This window comes from Gekko japonicus, unplaced genomic scaffold (genome assembly GCF_001447785.1).
Source record: "Gekko japonicus isolate JY-2015 unplaced genomic scaffold, Gekko_japonicus_V1.1 scaffold2858, whole genome shotgun sequence".
Taxonomy (NCBI): Eukaryota; Metazoa; Chordata; class Lepidosauria; order Squamata; family Gekkonidae; genus Gekko; species Gekko japonicus.
In genome coordinates, this window is record NW_015174921.1 from 176,291 (window position 1) to 193,548 (window position 17,258).

The following is a 17,258-nucleotide window of genomic DNA, read 5'->3' on the forward strand; positions in this document are numbered from 1 at the left end:
AAGATGAATAAAGCCTCATAGCATTACTACCGGTGCAGAACAGAAAACGCCCCGCCAATCAAGGCTCTAGCAGATCTGCCAAGGGAAAGCCATTACAATTTATGTTAAGGGTTACAGTGGTCTTTTTCTACACTGAAAAGCTCCAGAGCCTTTAGCCTTGTCCAACCCCATGGTCATTTTCAACCCCATGGTCATTTTCATCCAGCTGTCCATCCATCTGACCCTGCCCATCTGATGAAAAAGAATAGGAGATTGGATTTATACCCCGCCCTTCACACCCCAAAGGAGTCTCAGAATGGCTTACCATTGTCCTGCTCCGGGGGTCGCAGCCAAGAACCAGCCCACCCCGGGAGCCCCGGAAACTCACCAGCCCACCCCGGGAGCCCCGGCAACTCACCCAAGGACGCCAGACGACCCGCCGGCAGCACGAGGGAGCGACGCGGCTGAGCGACGCGACTCCCCCGCCAACGCGGGCGGCGACCGGGCAGGGAGAAGCCCCGGTCGGGCCCGAGCAAGGAGCCGGGGAGCCGGGGAATTCAGGCGGGCGGCTGGGTGTGGCGCCGGGAGGGAGTAGCAACAGAAATGGCCCATAGAGTCGGGCCAGCTGATCGGCGGTGGCAGTGCGGCCCCGGGGGCCGCAGGAGCCGCCACCGGCGTGCGCACACACCGCCCGGAGACGCCCAACGGCGTCTCCACTGATATAGGGGGGCGGGGCAAAGAGCACGGGGAAATTGGGGGCGGGCGGAGGACGGCGGAGGCTGAATAAAAGGGGGGCTAAGAGAGGGCCGGGGAGGAGAGCACGCCGAGACGGAAACGGAACAGAGAGATACCGATTGGAGACAGAGAGAGAGAACCAGGGAAGAAGGGCGCAGTCACGGCGTGCAGGCAGAGGGGCGCTGAGGGGTGCTTCTAACCCCGCCCCCTGCCAATCTGAGGCCACCTCTCCCCCGCTTTCTGACGACGCTGTCTCCTTCCGACCAGCCCTCAACCCCTTTGGGCTGTGGGACTGACGCTACCCCACTACGGCCACCGGGGGCGCCATCCCGAAGGCCCTCCCCCTCCCCACAACAGAGGTAGGAGGGTCCGAGAGAGCTCTTTCAAGAACTGCTCCTGAGAGAACAGCTCTGAGAGAACTCGTGACTGACCCAAGATCACTCCAGCAGCTGCTTGTGGAGGAGTGGGGAATGAAACCCAGTTCTCCCAGATTAGAGTCTGTGCTCCTAACCACTACACCAAACTGGCTCCTGAAGTGGTCTGTAGAGTTTTTGAAGTTGCCACAGGCATACTTTCTAGTCTGGAGAAATATTTTCCATATTAGAGTCACAGAAGAACACCAACACTTTGGGGAGATTCCCAGACACAATGATGGAAAGTGCAGTCAAGTCGCAGCTGGCTTACAGCAATCTGACAGGGTTTTCAAGGCAAGAGACCTTCAGAGGTGGTTTGCCATTGTCTGCCTCTGCGTAGCAACCCTGGGGTTCCTTGGTGGTTTCCCATCCAAATACTAGTCTGGAGCAGCCCCTGCTTAGCTTCCAAGACCTGACAATGTTGAGCTAGCCTGAGACATCCAGGCAGGAATAAAGGCACAGTAAGAGGTGTAAACTCCACTCAGAGAGTCTGCTTGCAGGACCTGCAAAGGCACCCAATGCCAAAGTAAGACAATGATTATGATTTCTGTTAAGGGAGCCAAAAGCAGAAAGCCCAGTCCTAATGAGCAAACTCACATAATAAACAACAACTTTGTGGCCAACCCACTTTAAGCTTTGTAGACTTGATAACAGGCTCTTCTGTTCCTTATTATAGGAAAGCAACGTTGGATCTGCTTAAGCACACAATCTGCAGTGCCATCGATGGAAGTCGGGTTGCAACTCTGGGCTCAGACACAGATCCCTGCCCCCCACTGGTTAAATGGGTGAACTGCAGGCAACCATTCAAACTGGGACACAACCCTCACAGCCCAGAATCCTCCTGGTGTTTGGACCCAGGTGATCCCAAACAGCCAATCAAGAGCTACTAAGGCTTCCAGATCAGCCACACTTATCCGCTGCAAGACTTACCGAATTGTCTCGATGATTTCATGAGCAGCATCGTGGTGTTTGTCCTGCAAAAGGAGAATGAGAAAACAGATTTAGGAACACCTGGAAGTCACCGTGCATGCTGACCTTCCTTTTAAGAAACCATATCAGTAGCAAATGCAGAGAAAGGGAACTAGACGCAGTCAATTAACATAAGAACATAAGAGATGCCAATGTTGGATCAGGCCAAAGGCCCATCCAGTCCAACACTCTGTGTCACACAGTGGCCAGAAATACCAGTGCCATCAGGAGGTCCACCAGTGGGGCCAGGACATTAGGAGCCCTCCCACTGTTGACCCCCCCCCAAGCACCAAGAAGACAGAGCATCACTTGCCCCAGAGCCCCTATCTATACCTTGTGGCTAATAGCCACTGATGGACCTCTGCTCCATATGCTTATCTAATTCCCTTTGGAAGCCGTCCATGCTTGTAGCCGCCACCACTTCCTGTGGCAGTGAATTCCATGTGTTAATCACTCTTTGGGTGAAGAAGTACTTCCTTTTATCCGTTCTAACCCGACCGCTCAGCAATTTCATGGAGTGCCCACGAGTTCTTGTATTGTGAGAAAGGGAGAAAAGTACCTCTTTCTCTACCTGCTCTTTGCCATGCATAATCTTATAAACCTCGATCATGTCACCCCTCAGTCGTCGTTTCTCCAAGCTAAAGAGCCCTAAGCGCCTCAACCTTTCCTCATAGGGAAAGTGTTCCAACCCTTTTATCATTCGAGTTGCCCTTTTCTGCACTTTTTCCAAAGCTATAATATCCTTTTTAAGGTGTGGTGACCAGAACTGCACACAGTATTCCAAATGAGGTCGCACCATTGATTTATATAGGGGCATTATGATATTGGCTGATCTGTTTTCAATTCTTTAAAAAATTGCTTCAGATGCCTTTAAATTCCCCCCCCCCATCCTATTTAATCTCCTCTGAACCAAAAAATACTGTTTTCAAAACCTTCCGGTGAGCAGCAAACACCATCATGCACGCTGCATAAGAACAGGAACCTGGTGTGGCCAGTTGGGTTATGTATCTGGACACAGTCCACTAGTAGCCCCCCAAAAAAACCAGAGCTGCCTCCCAAGACGGTGTCATGACCTCATCCCAACATGACTACCAAACACTGATCAGGATATACCATAACGTTTGCCCTTGGTATGATCAAAAAGAAAAACACTCTGTACAATAAACAAGCCCTCCATTTTAATATCACCTCTCTTTCAGATCACGTACTTTATAGCCACACTGAAGGTAGGCATGGGGGGGGGGGGGGGAGAGAGATTTTAAAAAGGAACAGCTGGATAATTTCACAAAACTCAGTCCTCAGCAAGCCCCAAGCAAGACTTAAGTTAGCTACAGCTTAAAGATCGTGTTGTATGTCTTGGTTTTGACCCAGGGTCAGATCCCCCCCCTACCATGAAGGTCACTGGGAGACCACGGGCCACTGTCTCTTGGCTCAACCTGCCTCACGGGGCTGCCATGGAAGGAAAATGGAAGTAGTGGCAGCCAATGCTCCCTCTAAGCTGTGGAGTCTTGTGAGCAAAAATTCTACTTTGTGAACTACTGGCAATAAAGTTGTGAGCGAGTGATTCAGCCGTTGCATAAATCAGTTTGCGCTGGAGCCCTCCTTCCAGAGCCAAGACAAAAATCTGTGAGCTAGAGGCTAAAAAAATGTGAGCTGGCTCACACTAACTCAGCTTAGAGGGAACACTGGTCACTGACATCCATCCGGCCTTCTTGGAGGAAGAGAATAAAAATGTAATACACAAACATGGCTAATTCCACTGCTTTTTCTGCTTCATTTTGCCCACCAGCTTTCCCCCGTTTTGCGTTACCCAAAAGGGTAACGGGGCTCAAGGTATCGCAATTGAATCTACGCCCAGGTTACCAACTCTTTTCAAGAGTTTAAGGATGTGTCTCCCCACCCTTCTCCAGTCAGAAAGCAGCAGTATATGCACTTCAGCTTAATGGTTATTCTTCCTTTTGCATTTAAGTTCCTTCCCCTACCCACCCATGAACTTGATTCGGTAAACCAAAGATCCGAATCAACTGGTGAGAGATTAAAAAAGGGTGATGAAATATTACCACCAGTCATGTGGAGTTTAAAAACCAGTCAAGATATCTTCCAATCAACTGAGTGGGATTCTTGATTGTAAGCCAGGGCGGTAAAGTACCAGACAGTTGCCCGGAACAAGCATCATCTCCAAGAAACCAGGCAGGAAAGGTTCTGTCAGCTTGGATAATTCCACCCCAACCCACCCCTTTCGGGCCGCTCCACAACATGTCCTGAATAGAACTATGTGGGCAGGCAGTCCTGTTGCTTCTACGGGGGTTGCCTGCCATTAGCACTACATTAGTCATCCTTGTGGTTACCCTTTAATAAAATGTTAAGACAGCATCTCTTCTCTCAACATAGCACCTTAAAAAACTAGCAAAATCTTTTCCAGTGTGAGCCAGAAGCCACGGACAGATGCAAGAAATTATTTCCGTGGCTCAGTGGTAGAACATCTGCTTTGCACGCAGAATGTGCTAGGTTCAGCCTCCGGCCTCTCTAGTTAAAAGGATCCAATGATGTGAAAAACCTCTACTTGACACCCCGGAGAGCCAGTGCCAGTCAGAATCGACAATAAAGAGAGTCTTCTGTAGTGGTTAGTAAGCCAGACCAGGATCTGGGTGACCCACATTTAAGCTCCCCACTTTGCCACAAGGTTTGCTGGGTGATATTGCCCAGTTACGAGGATATAAAGAACGTGGGGAGAATGATATATGGCTCCTTGAGCTCCTTGGAAGACTGGGATAAAACTGTAATAAATACACAAACAATAAAATTACGGGAAGACCACCTCATGTGATATACTTGTTTGACACTTATTACAAAGAGAGATGCCAGAAGACTCAGAATTCCAAGGCGCAAGGCTGTTTCATTACAATGCAGAGCTCAGAAGGCAAAAAGATCCAGTCAAAAAGACTAAAGCAAACCCAGAGTGGGTGCAGACCAGTGTTCCCTCTAAGCAGTTAGTGTGAGCTAGCTCACAGTTTTTTTAGCCTCCGGCTCACACATTTTCCTCTTAGCTCAGGAAGGATGGCTCCAGAGCAAACTAATTTAGGCAGTAGCCAAACCACTGCTCATAGCTTTAATGCCAGTAGCTCACAAAGTGGAATTCTTGCTCACAAGACTTTACAGCTTAGAGGGAGCATTGGTGCAGACCACTCCCAACTGTCGAGGAATTGGAAAAGAACCACTTGGAATAAATGGATTCCCTTTCTGATTGGATCTTGTTCTCAACTGGCCTCTCAATGCTCTTCCCCAACTTTTTCTGTTGCCTTACAGCCTTTATATAAAATGTTTTGGCCTAAATGGATGTACGCCCCATGGGTTTGATGGGAGTACTGTCTCAGGCAACCTTATGTTGGAATAAACTGTAGTCTAAGACAGGGGTGTCAAACATGTGGCCCGGGGGCCGGATGAGGCTCCCGGAGGGCTTCTATCAGGCCCGCAGTGGAACTGGCTGTCTTCTGTTGCTGCTTCTAGTTCTGCTGCTGCCGCGTCATTGTAGGTTTGCAGCTTACAGATACACGCCTGAACAGCATACTCAAGATTGCAACAGCAGACATTTTGATGTAATAATTTAGAGCAAGAGGTGTCAGTTATCGGACAGTGTTAAATTAACAAAATATTGCAAGTGTACTAATGTTTTAAGCATGTTTTTATTTTAAGTTAAAAAAAACCTTTGTGTTTGTGTCCTTTATAAAGTTTATATCCCCACTCCCTGGCATTACATTTTATGATACACATGGCCCAGCCCAACAAGGTCTCATTTATGTCAGATCCCGCCCTCATAACAAATGAGTTCGACACCCCTGCTCTAAGATATTACCTGACAACTGTTTTTATTTTGCTGTAAGGAGGGAACAATCAGTCGTTACAGAGAACCAGCCACTCCTTATCGCTAATGAAACCAACCTTGATAATATCAGATCTGCATATGAATTCCAAGTCCAGCAATATCAGGACTAAATCAGCCTATTGGGGATTTTAGTGAACCTCCCTGGACATGAGAGTTTTTTGTGATGTGAGGTGCTGCAATAAATCTATCTATATCTAAAGGTGTCACAAGATTCTTTGTTAAGCCCACTTGAAACTGAAACAGAGCACCCTTCTGGAATTTACCAGCATAAAAGCATTACCTCCAGAGGTGAAACCTGTTTACTACAATACATTTTGAGTGAAACTCTGGGGCAACTGTGCGCCGATCAACCACCGGATCCACATTTCACAAATCGCTACGACATGCAGCTTTGGTTTGGGATTTTGTTTGCAGAGCTGCCTTCTGCAACCAGCTGCAATAATAATGCTATCACAACACTGCAGGCCAGCTGACTGGGTTTTTTTTCTTGAAGCTCAGCAGAGATGATAGGAGGGTGTAAACAAAGCGATGGATTATTCCTGCATTCAGAGGCTCAGCATTCATCGTATGAAGTCACTTGAACAGAGCGAGCACCACTCCCTGCAAGCCCTGCCCATCGAGTTTTGATAAAGTGCAGTGCAGCACTGACCAAAAAGGGGAGGGGAAGAGAGACAGACGGACACTGGGAAGGGGTGAGGGGAAATGGAGGTCTCTCCAGCATTAAAGCATGCACAGTGTGTGAGCCACCCCCTCACATGTGCCATGTTTAATTTACTGAACAGAGCCACAAACTCCTTAGAAAGCCCTAGCCCAGAAACATATTCAGTACACCCAAGGGTAATTTCGTAGAAAAAGAGGTGCAGGAGCTCATTAGCATAACTCATTAGCATAATTTATTTGCATATGCCACACCCCCTGACATCACCGGAAGTGTGTCAGAAGGCGCCACCCACCGCTCAGGCTCCACTGGACTCTTTTGGATTCCTAGCTATTGGGGGGGGGGGGGGCGTGGCGGTGTCTCCCCTCAGGAGGAAGCGCTTGTACCTGAATAAAACTTGGCTCTTAAAGGTGCCACTGGACTGTTCGGGGGGCTGGGGGGAGCTCTGCAACTTACCTGGCTGCTTCTTGCTCTGACTGAGGGCTGCTGGGAGCAGGGGGTGGGGCTTGTTGCATGTGCCCGCCCCCTGGGCTCTTTACTGCCGGAGCTCCACTCCTGTGTGCTCCTGCAGGAAATGACCCGAGTACACCAATGCACATCCCTGTGTTGCCAGAGGCCTAAAAGGACTGATGCATGCTGACAGTAATGATTCTCGATTCCGAAGAGCTCCCAATCCTGCAGGGGGCTAGGAGCAATTCCTGATGTTAAAGGTGGCTCGGAACAACACAGCCCTCCAAAGTCCTTATAACCAAGTTCTAGCCTCTTTCTAGAGATGTAAAATTTCCGGGGGTTTTCGGGGGGAAACGGAAATTTTCAGGCAGAGGCAGGAGTCATCCAGTCAAGAAGGGAAGAGTGGCCATATTGGATCAGACCGATTGGCCATCTTCCTGTTTCCAAGCCTTTCCCATCAGATGCCATGAGGAAACCCACAGGCAAAACTGATGCCCGGCAGCGGACAGAGGTGTTCTGCCTTGCACCCGCCACACCTGGTTTAACTAGCAGCCAACCACGGACTTGTGCTACATAAATCTGCCCCAGCCCCCTTTTCAGTTTACCTAAGCCAGTGGCTCTCACATCGTGTGGCAGCGAGTATCACCAGCCCATTGCACATAATAACTTCATAATTTTATTCACCTCCTTCATGTCACCCCTCACTCATCTTTTCCCTTAACTCAAAAGCTGCAGGTGCTTTAAGACAGAAGCTCCAACCCAATGAGAAGAGATGTGGCTGACTGGAAGAGTCTTCACTTTGAAGCAGAAGGTCCCGGGTTCAATCCCCGGCATCTCCAGTTATGAGGACCAGGCAGTAGGTGATGTGAAAGACCTCTGCCTGAGACCCTGGAGAACTGCTGCCTGTCTGAGTGGACAATACTGACCCCGACAGACCAAGGGTCTGACTCAGTACAATGCAGCTTCATATGTGTTCATATAATTGCTTTCATCTGGCTGGCCATCCAGTGAACCAGAAGTGGTTTCAAAGTGGGATACAAAGTGGGATACAACTTACTAAAGAAGTTCACACTGCAGGATGTGTGTTAGTTTTTCAAGTCGCCACACGCACATTCTAACCAGGAGGGACACATCCCATACTAAACCCCCGTAGGGGAGGTGTTAGCCAGCGAATGGAATGTCCAGCTCGGAAGCCTGGAAAAAAGACCTCTTCGGCATTAAGAAGCCTGTAATGGGCCAATCCGGCCAGGCGGTGGCAGTGCGGCGCTACGACTCAAAGCAGCCCAGAAAGAACTAACGTCATCAAGCCAAGCCGAAATGAATGCTGCCCGGAACACGACTGAAGCCTACAGCTGAAGAAAAATCCCCGTCGGCTACAAACGTGTGTGAGTTAAAGAATTATATGTTGTCCTCCCTTACCCCTATCATTGTTAGTCCCTTGTAAAAACCTGTGTAACTGTAAATCGCTCAGAGCCAGCAGCTCTGCAGGATTGAGCGATCAACAAATGGAAAGGTATTATTATTATTATTATTACCTGTGCCAAAGAACACCTATATGTTGCAGAGGACTCTGGGATATAGCACAAGGTGCAAACTCGGCCCAGATGGTGCGCTGCCTGGAATTTCTGAACTCCACTGGACCCCTACGAGGTAAGCTAGAGATGGGGAAGCCAACATTTAAGGAAGCATCTCTGACATTACTGACCTTCTAGATGTGCATTCCCCATCCTATGGCTTGCTGCTCCTGCTCTCTTCATTGCTCCTTCTCTACTCTTCCTCCTTGCCAACTTCTCATATTCTCCCCCCACCCAAGTGACAATAGTGGAGGGGGGAGTCACCTGGCTCTTGGAAACTGGAGGGGGGGGACGGAAGTCCCTCATTTCTTTGTGCCACGGTCCACCTTGGGAAAGATTGGACCCCTGCAGTGATTTCACGTTCCTGGGATCCCAGATCACCACAGACTGTGACAGCAGCCATGAACTTAAAAGAAGCCTGCTCCTTGGGAGGAAAGCGATGGCGAACCTAAACAGCATGATAAAAAGTAGAGACATCACCCTGCCAACAAAAGTCCGCATGGTCAAAGCAATAGTGTTCCCAGTAGTCACGTATGGCTGCGAGAGTTGGACTATAAGGAAGGCCGAGTGCCGAAGAATAGATTCTTTTGAACTATGGTGCTGGAGAAGACTCTTGAGAGTCCCTTGGACTGCAAGAAGATCGAATCAGTCAATCCTAAAAGAAATCAACCCTGACTGTTCCCTGGAAGGCCAGATAATGAAACTGAAGCTCAAATACTTTGGCCACCAAATGAGAAGGGAGCACTCCCTGGAGAAGACCCTGATGCTGGGAAAGATTGAAGGTCAAAGAAGACGGGGACGGCAAAGGATGAGATGGTTAGACAGTGTCATCGATGCAACGAACATGATTTTTGAGCCAACTTCAGAGGACGGCGGAAGACAGAAGGGACTGGCGGGAGCTGGTCCATGGGGTCGCGAAGAGTCGGACTCGACTGTGCGACTGAACAACAACAAAGTGATTTCAAAAGTTCGAAAAAGGTTCTAAGACGGAGCCACGTCCTCATGGGGGACTCTGGGATGCAGTATTGCCCAGTTGGGCCCTCAGACAATCAGTAGTATGTGGATAAACTCCTTCCTCTCATCACAATGCAGGCCCTGATGGAAAGTCTACACTTCAACCACTCAGAAGGTGGTATAATGCTCAGTGAGCAAGCATCTGTTGAGTAGCATCTACTTAGTGGTAAAGGAACCATGTCTGTCTTCTAAGTTTAGATGAAAATGAGGAGAGCTTTCACAGCTAAGCTCCTTGCACTGTGCTGAGGATCAGAAGGAGGTCATGCTATTTACCTGCATTAATATTTCTTCTTTGTAGGAAAACAAACACATGCTGTCATGTGTGATGAATGTAAACACTTCTGCTGTCTTGTAAGCAAAACATGATATCTGACTACAAATAATAGGAAAAAGAATACCTATGTAGAATAATATTGCAGTAGGGAAATAAGTCATGTGTCAAGTGACTCCTAGATGAACCAACTTCATCGCCTAATTCGAGACAAGGCTTTGATTTGTACTTTGGAAACAAAGATCTGACCCTGGAACAGTATCTTCCATGGCACAGAAGAGAAGGAGATTGGATTTATACCCTGCCCTTCACTACCCAATGGAGTCTCAGAGCAGCTTACAATCTCCTTTCCTTTCCCTTCCCCTCCCCACGACAGACACCCTGTCAGGTAAGTGGTGCTGAGAGAGCTCTGAGACAACTACTCTTGAGAGAACAGCTCCGAGAGAACTTGTGACTGACCCAAAGTCACACCAGCAGCTGCATGTGGACAAGTGGGGAATCAAACCCGATTCTCCCAGATTAGAGTCTGTGCTCTTCACCAATACACCAAACTGGTTCTCACACAGTATAGTTGGTGTTTTTCATGTCATGTGCACGCTAATTAATAAAGAGTCAAGTAAAATGCATCCAAGTAGTTACTAGAGCAAGTTTCTTATACTCTTGGGGGGGATCAGAAGGAGTAACGGAGAAGGTGGTCAAAGCCTGGAATGTCACCTCCATATGCAACGGTTGTGTACTTTGGAACGCCAGTTGCTTTGGGCTCCTAATGGAGGCAGCTGTGCCCTTTGTGCAATGTTTGTTGGTTTCTCAAAAACATCTGTTTGGCCGCGGTAGAAAACAAAATATTGGACTACACGGGCGCCAAGGTCATAGTTCCCCTATGGTGCCAAAAAACCCTGGGTGCGTCACTATACCACGTATAGTTGGACTTGTGGGACACCATGCCAAAAACGTTCAGAAGGACAGTTCTGGGTAAAGGACCGTCCACCACCTTCCACACATTTCACAGAACACAGTCTGAAAGTCACCGCCACAAAGGAAAGCACCCACTTCTCTCCTGGGATTCCTGAACGTCCCAGGGGGCGACCCAGGTTAGAGGGGGTGGAGTGCACTTGGCTGACTTCTTCTGTCTGCCCTCCAGGTCAGGAATAGAGGCCCTTATTATAAGGCCTGCACGTAATGCCGTTTAAACAGTGATTCAGGACACTGAAAGAAAAGTTCTCTGCAGACGCTAACCCCTCATGTGGTTAGCTTACCATTTTTTGTGGGTGGGTGGCTATAATTGAAGCATCAAGGGATGCTGAGCAGTCAAACGCAAAACCACTCCTGCTCCAGATACAGCCGTCGTGCAACACCAAAGGTCGACTCCAGAAAATATCTTCTGACTCACTTGGGGGGGGGGGGGCCTTAGTTAGCCAGGCACGATTCAGCTCACCTATCACCGGGCGTGATGAGCGGAACCCCTCACTATTGATTCATTAGAAAAGTCCTTCGTGTTCCTCCTCAGGAAACCAGAAGGCGGGAGGGAGAGTCATCCGTTCTCAGCTTAGCATGAAAGCCGGTGGGAGGCTGCATCTGGAACACGCCGCTGCCCTCTCCTCCCACAGCCTTATAATTAGTGGTGGAGGGGGAATACACGCTTTCGCATCACCCTCCAAGGCTCTCGACATCTAACATTCGTGACATAAGCCTCGGTTTGTCAGCAAAGCAATTATGCAAATCCAGCTGTCTGCAGCAGTCCCACTTTGTGGTGCGAGAAAACACACTGGGCTTCCCCTTCCCCTTTAAGAAAGAGCACCAACCTGCCACCAAAATAGTTTCTGTCCACAGGGCTATTTGCAGGGAGCGTCCTATAGCACAATGCTCCCTCTAAGCTGTGGAGTGTTGTGAGCAAAAAATTCTACTTTGTGAGCTAGGGGCATTAAAGCTGTGAGAGAGCGATTTGGCTACTGCATAAATCAATTGGCTCTGGAGCCCTCCTTCCTGACCTAAGACAAAAATGTGTGAGCTGGAAGCTAAAAACCTGTGAGCTGGCTCACACTAACTCAGTTTAGAGGGAACTCTGGAAGGCACCTCCACTTTTTAGGGTGATCTCAAGGAAGGCGGAACACTAGGGACACGCAGAGATTTTGAGGGGGAGAAGAACCTCCACAAACCTGGGCGCAGTAATAAACCCGGAGGCAGCAACAACGGCTTCCTGGATCAAAGGGCAGCTGAGCTAATTGGATTCCAGTGTGAGGATGCTCGGAGCCTACCAACCTATAAGTGTGCGGAAAGGCTGGATGTATGAAAGAGAGCTTGGCATGCAATTCTAAACAGTGCTTGGTTTTTGAAAGGTCATTCTTGTTTGAAATTCTGATCGAAGTGAGGCACTCAGTACTGCCCTGACTGACCACTAGTGAGGCTACAGCCAGGGAGGTGAGCACTCCATCCCCCATTAAAATTCAGAGGCCGGGCAGCCCAAGCTATCTACCCAGAGAAGCTGAATGATAGGACAAGAATGAATTATACAAATTGAACAAGCATGCAGAATGTCCCTTATTTTGCAAATTCTACCACACTTGCTATTTTGCATAAATGTATTCCGGTTCTCCTAGACATACGGGAGGGGCTATGACGTCCTACGACCGACCGCCCCCCCCCATGCACAGCCGTAAGAAATTTCATTCAGTTGCCTCTCAAGACTTATGCAATTAATTTATACCCCACCTTTCTCCCCAATGGGGACCCAAAGCGGCTTACGTCCTTCTCTCCTCCATTTTATCCGCACAACAACCCTGTGAGGTAGACCCAAAGTCACCCAGCAAGCTTCCGTGGCACGAGTGGGGATCTGAGACCAGGACTCTCAGATCCGAGTCCAACCACTACACCACAGGGACTTCTGACTAGGAACTTGGAGTGAGCTCCCATCTCTAGTTCCAGCTCCTGCCAACCTAGCAGTTCGAAAGCAAGAAATTGCAAGTAGATAAATAGGTACCACTTCGGCGGGAAGGTAACAGTGTTCCGTGCACCTCGGTGTTTAGTCATGCCGGCCACATGACCACGGAAACGTCTTTGGACAGCGCCGGCTCTTCGGCTTGGAAACAGAGATGAGCACCGCAACCCTAGAGTCGGATTCGACTGGCTTTCGAGCAAGGGAACCTTTACCTTTTTACCTAGCCCTGGTGAGAACTCATGGGCAAAAAAAGGTGCTTTGCAGGTTCAAGCTATGGCAGTCAGCTCTTCTGCTTAAGAGCAGGCACGTTCCAAGGTTGGGGAAACCCTTCAAAGCAAAAGCACCCTTCAAGAGCCATGCCAATTATGTAAGAGCTGTTTGTACCAGAACGGCCAGAAATAGTGACCCATCTCACTTGGTGATGGCCTGTTAGACCATAAATTACCCCCAGGTGTTACTTTTAAGAACTGAGGCCAACAATTCAGCAACTCTTACATCACAAACATCAGGAATTAAATCACCAGTCTCATGATATTAGCACAATGCTTCAGCTGCCTCCAATATTTTCAGACAGAAAGCTGTATCTAAACTAACCAGCCCCATATCACAATATTGACAAAAATTGTGCTGTACCTTCCCTCCCACGCACCGAGACACACACAAACAGCAAGCAGGGGAGGCCTCTGAGTGCCCATGGGTTTGAATTCTCTCTCCCCTAGTCTCAAACAGGTCTAGTGCCAAGCAATTCAGTGCTGGCCCTTCACATGGAATCTTTTCCCCCTTGCTTGAATATAATAGAGGCAATTCCCACCTTGCTGCCAGGAGGGGGGAGGGGAGCACACAGCACAGCAAGCGGTGAAACTAAGAAACATTCTGCTGACGTCAAAAGAGCTGAGCTCGGAAACCACAACGGACCCTTTTCCCCCTTGCTGCCAAGTAGACTGTGAGCCAAGAAGTAGAGGGGAGAAAGCCTACGGCTGAATCGTTAGCAGCCTAGACGCTCTGGTCACCCAGAAAGGATCTTTGCTGCAGTGGACTGCCTGACTCTCCCTTTTTAGTAGGTTAAAATGTAAGGGGGGGGGGAGAAACTCATGCGCACACGAATGAGCACAACTGGGGGTGGGGTGGGGAAGAAGGATGCAGGCAAAGTCAACAGAGGCACACTTAAGAAAGGTTAATTGAGGTTTCGGTGCAGCTCCTAATTCTTAAAACACTAGATCCAGAGCTTCAACAAAGAGATTGATCGAATTTATGCAGTCTTCTTGCGACACATTCTTGGATTACCGAACTCTGTTCAACCTATTATTCCCTCTGTCAGCTGAACTGGGCCTCCATCTTCTAGATTCGCGGGCATGGATCACCCACTATTAAATATTGGCTTCACATTCATTTTAGTGCCCCTCAGAATAGCCTTATGACACACTTGACTATGGACTCATATGTATCCAAGTTGGCACAGGCTATAACTTCTAAAATACGTTCAATGGGCATCGACCCGGATACTCTGGAAAATCAAGGTGAGACCTTTATATATTGGACAATTCGTAGAAGAATTTGGGACACTGAAGCCCAAACAATCAAGATATGTACCAAACAGTATGGCACAATACTTTTTCTAATTTGGTGATCCTGCTGCAACGCAGAGCCTTTATGCTAGCCGGATTTAATGTTTTTCCCTCATCTTGGGTCTCAGGTAGAGGCATCCTGAATGTGACAGGATTTGCAGTTGTCCACTCAGAGAATCTGATACTTTAGATCATATTCTGCTACGCTGCCCCCTTTATTCACATCTCTGACTACTTCTGATTAAGCCTTTAATGCCTAGGGCCAATTAGGTTTCTTTTAGCTGATAAGTCACCATAAGTGACTGTACAGACTGCTGATTTTTTTGTCCAAGATTTTGCTAGCAAGGAACTATTCCTAATATTGGTGTTTTAAGACCTACAGATGTAATTTTACCTTGACGGAGTTTTATCTTATTGCTTTTATATGCCCAATAAAGGTTGTCTTGTCTTAAAACACAGAAAAAGGTTTGGCATCAGTAGTTCCCAACCAAATTGCCAGAGAGCACCACTCCCACCATGTGCCAGATGAATACAGGTAATACTTGTTTCATATATGGCTCCTGACAGGAGGGGGAAGAGGTCCAGTAGCAGCACACCCTGGTAAGGACACCTGGAACCCTTCAAAACTGGAACCACTGCATGAGGCTCTGGCAGGAAACTGCAAACTCACAACATTGGCTTCTGAACCTATCTGTTGCAAACACTCCAAAGCACACAGAGGGAGCAATACAGTTTACCAAACCTTGGATTTACTAGGGGAAAGGTTATGCCAATATGCAGGAACTTCTCGAGGGTCACGCCCATAGTGTCAAGGGTTAGGCTGATAAGCACGAGGCAGGACTAAAGGGAGAGGCATAGAGGAGAGCTAGAAAGATTAGCCAGTTTCAAGGCGGTGCCATCACGTTTTGTTTCTGTAGAATCAAACCACCGCAGACATTCCAAAAATTCACATCAAAGCAATTCCTGCCCTCCAGACTCCATTTAAAACCTAGCCTAGATTACTTTTTTTTTTTTAGGAAGTATGACTCAACAGCTACTAGTCGCCAACATCGAAAGAGATCCTCCATGTTCAGAGACAGGTCTACCAGATGCCGGGGAGGTGCAATGAGGAAGAGCCCTTTCCTTCACGCCCTGCTCTGCAGCCTTCCGGAAAGTCACATGACTGACTGCTCTGAGAATCAGGGTGATGCATTAGAGGGGTACTTACTCTGAATCAGCAGGGGACTTCCCTGCCTTCTTCAAATTGTCTTGGATTCCCCCTCCTCCCCACAATGCTGTATTTTTTCTTTACGACTAATCGCACATCTGCCCACAACAAATTAATCCTTTTTTTTTTTGCGCTTTTTTTTTTTTGCGCAAAGTTATAATGTCTCGGCTTCCCCAGATCTTTGAAGGGAAATACTTCTCTGGGCAATTAGGTGTTGTTGGGTTTTTTGGGGGGAGGGGGGATAAAATGCCTGGTGACAGAACGCAACCAAGCAAGATAAGGATGGCTCTTTCGATTTCAGTGGAAGCACAAGAAGTGCACGTGGGAGCACTGCAGGCACACATCAAGGGAGCTGCCCAAACAGGAAAGGCCACAATAACCACTATGTGCCCTGCAGGCCTCTGACTCCCTGGGAAACGCACAGTCAAAAATAGCATGCCCTCCTTCCCAAATAGGCAGGATGTTTTGGAAACCGCACCGTCAACAGCCCTAGAGGACAGAAAGCCAAACGCCACAGCAAATTGCAGTGAGATCTGACCATCTTTCCAAAAGAAGAGGCCTTTCTGGACACTCACAATTATATCTGTCACACTGACTGAGTGTGGCTATTTCACTCCACACTGGCTCAGCTACAGCGCCTTGTTTATGCTGTAATGTATGAAACCACAAAACTGGACGAACTCCAAGCACTGCAGAAACACAGTAGTCAAGAGCCACACACCAATTAAAACAACAACAAAAGCAATTCTTGGACCTAACTAAGTCAGCGAATGGATGCTAGGACAAACATGCAGGGCTTTCCTGTCCGCTAAGCCTCGAGAACTGTCATCTCATGAGGCCATTTCATCCCAACACACCAATTACTAAAAGGAAAGAGAAAAGGGCAGACAAGTTTACAGAATATTTTAATATACTATACACACACAATCCAGCGCAAGCATGGAGTCAGGCATCACAGCTGACAACGTGCAGTATCATACTCCAGATGAGACTGGATTATATTATTATGAAATAATGAGAGAATAGGGGGAGGGGTTCCCAGCATGTTTTTATTTAATGAAGGAATACAGAACATACTTTCTAATTTAGGTTCCAATTCTCCTCCATTTTTAATTCGTTTTTCCCCCAAAGGGGAAAACAGGTTCTCCCAGCTATTAGAACTAGAAGGTGACCCATAGTGAGTTTTGTAAACAGGTAAAGATACTATTTCTTCCACATCTCAGCTCTGGAACCATTCCTGAACAGAGAGCAAAAAGAAGCTTGACTTTTCCTGACCAGCCCATTTCCCCCTCAGTTTACAACAAGAGAACTGTTGGGTATTACAAGATGAAAACACTCAGTATATCTGGGGTTAAATGTTTGTTTATGTTACTCACAGGAAGTCACATGTTTTTCATGTAACCAATGTTCTTTAGCCGTAGAATACCCGGGAATTTTCTCCCGGATCTAGGAATTTGATTGGGACTAAAGTGTCAAGGTGTATTAGCATTTTATGGCTCTCTTCCCGTCTTTGTTTGGTGTTCTGAAGAAGAAGAAGAGTAGCCATAATCTCTCTCTTCTAGTTTTGTCTTTGTAGAGTAAGGATGTAGCAGATTTTGCTCTGTT

The 17,258-nt window shown here is 47.9% G+C and overlaps 1 protein-coding gene across 1 annotated transcript in view; it reads right to left on the bottom strand.

Moving 5' to 3' along the window:
- The window catches only part of DOT1L (DOT1-like histone H3K79 methyltransferase), a 124,097-nt gene that overhangs the window by 95,335 nt on the left and 11,504 nt on the right, over positions 1–17,258 (bottom strand). The window contains exon 3 of the mRNA XM_015425067.1: positions 2,058–2,101. Coding sequence (XP_015280553.1) covers positions 2,058–2,101 — 44 coding nt within the window. The remainder of the gene's footprint in view (positions 1–2,057; positions 2,102–17,258) is intronic.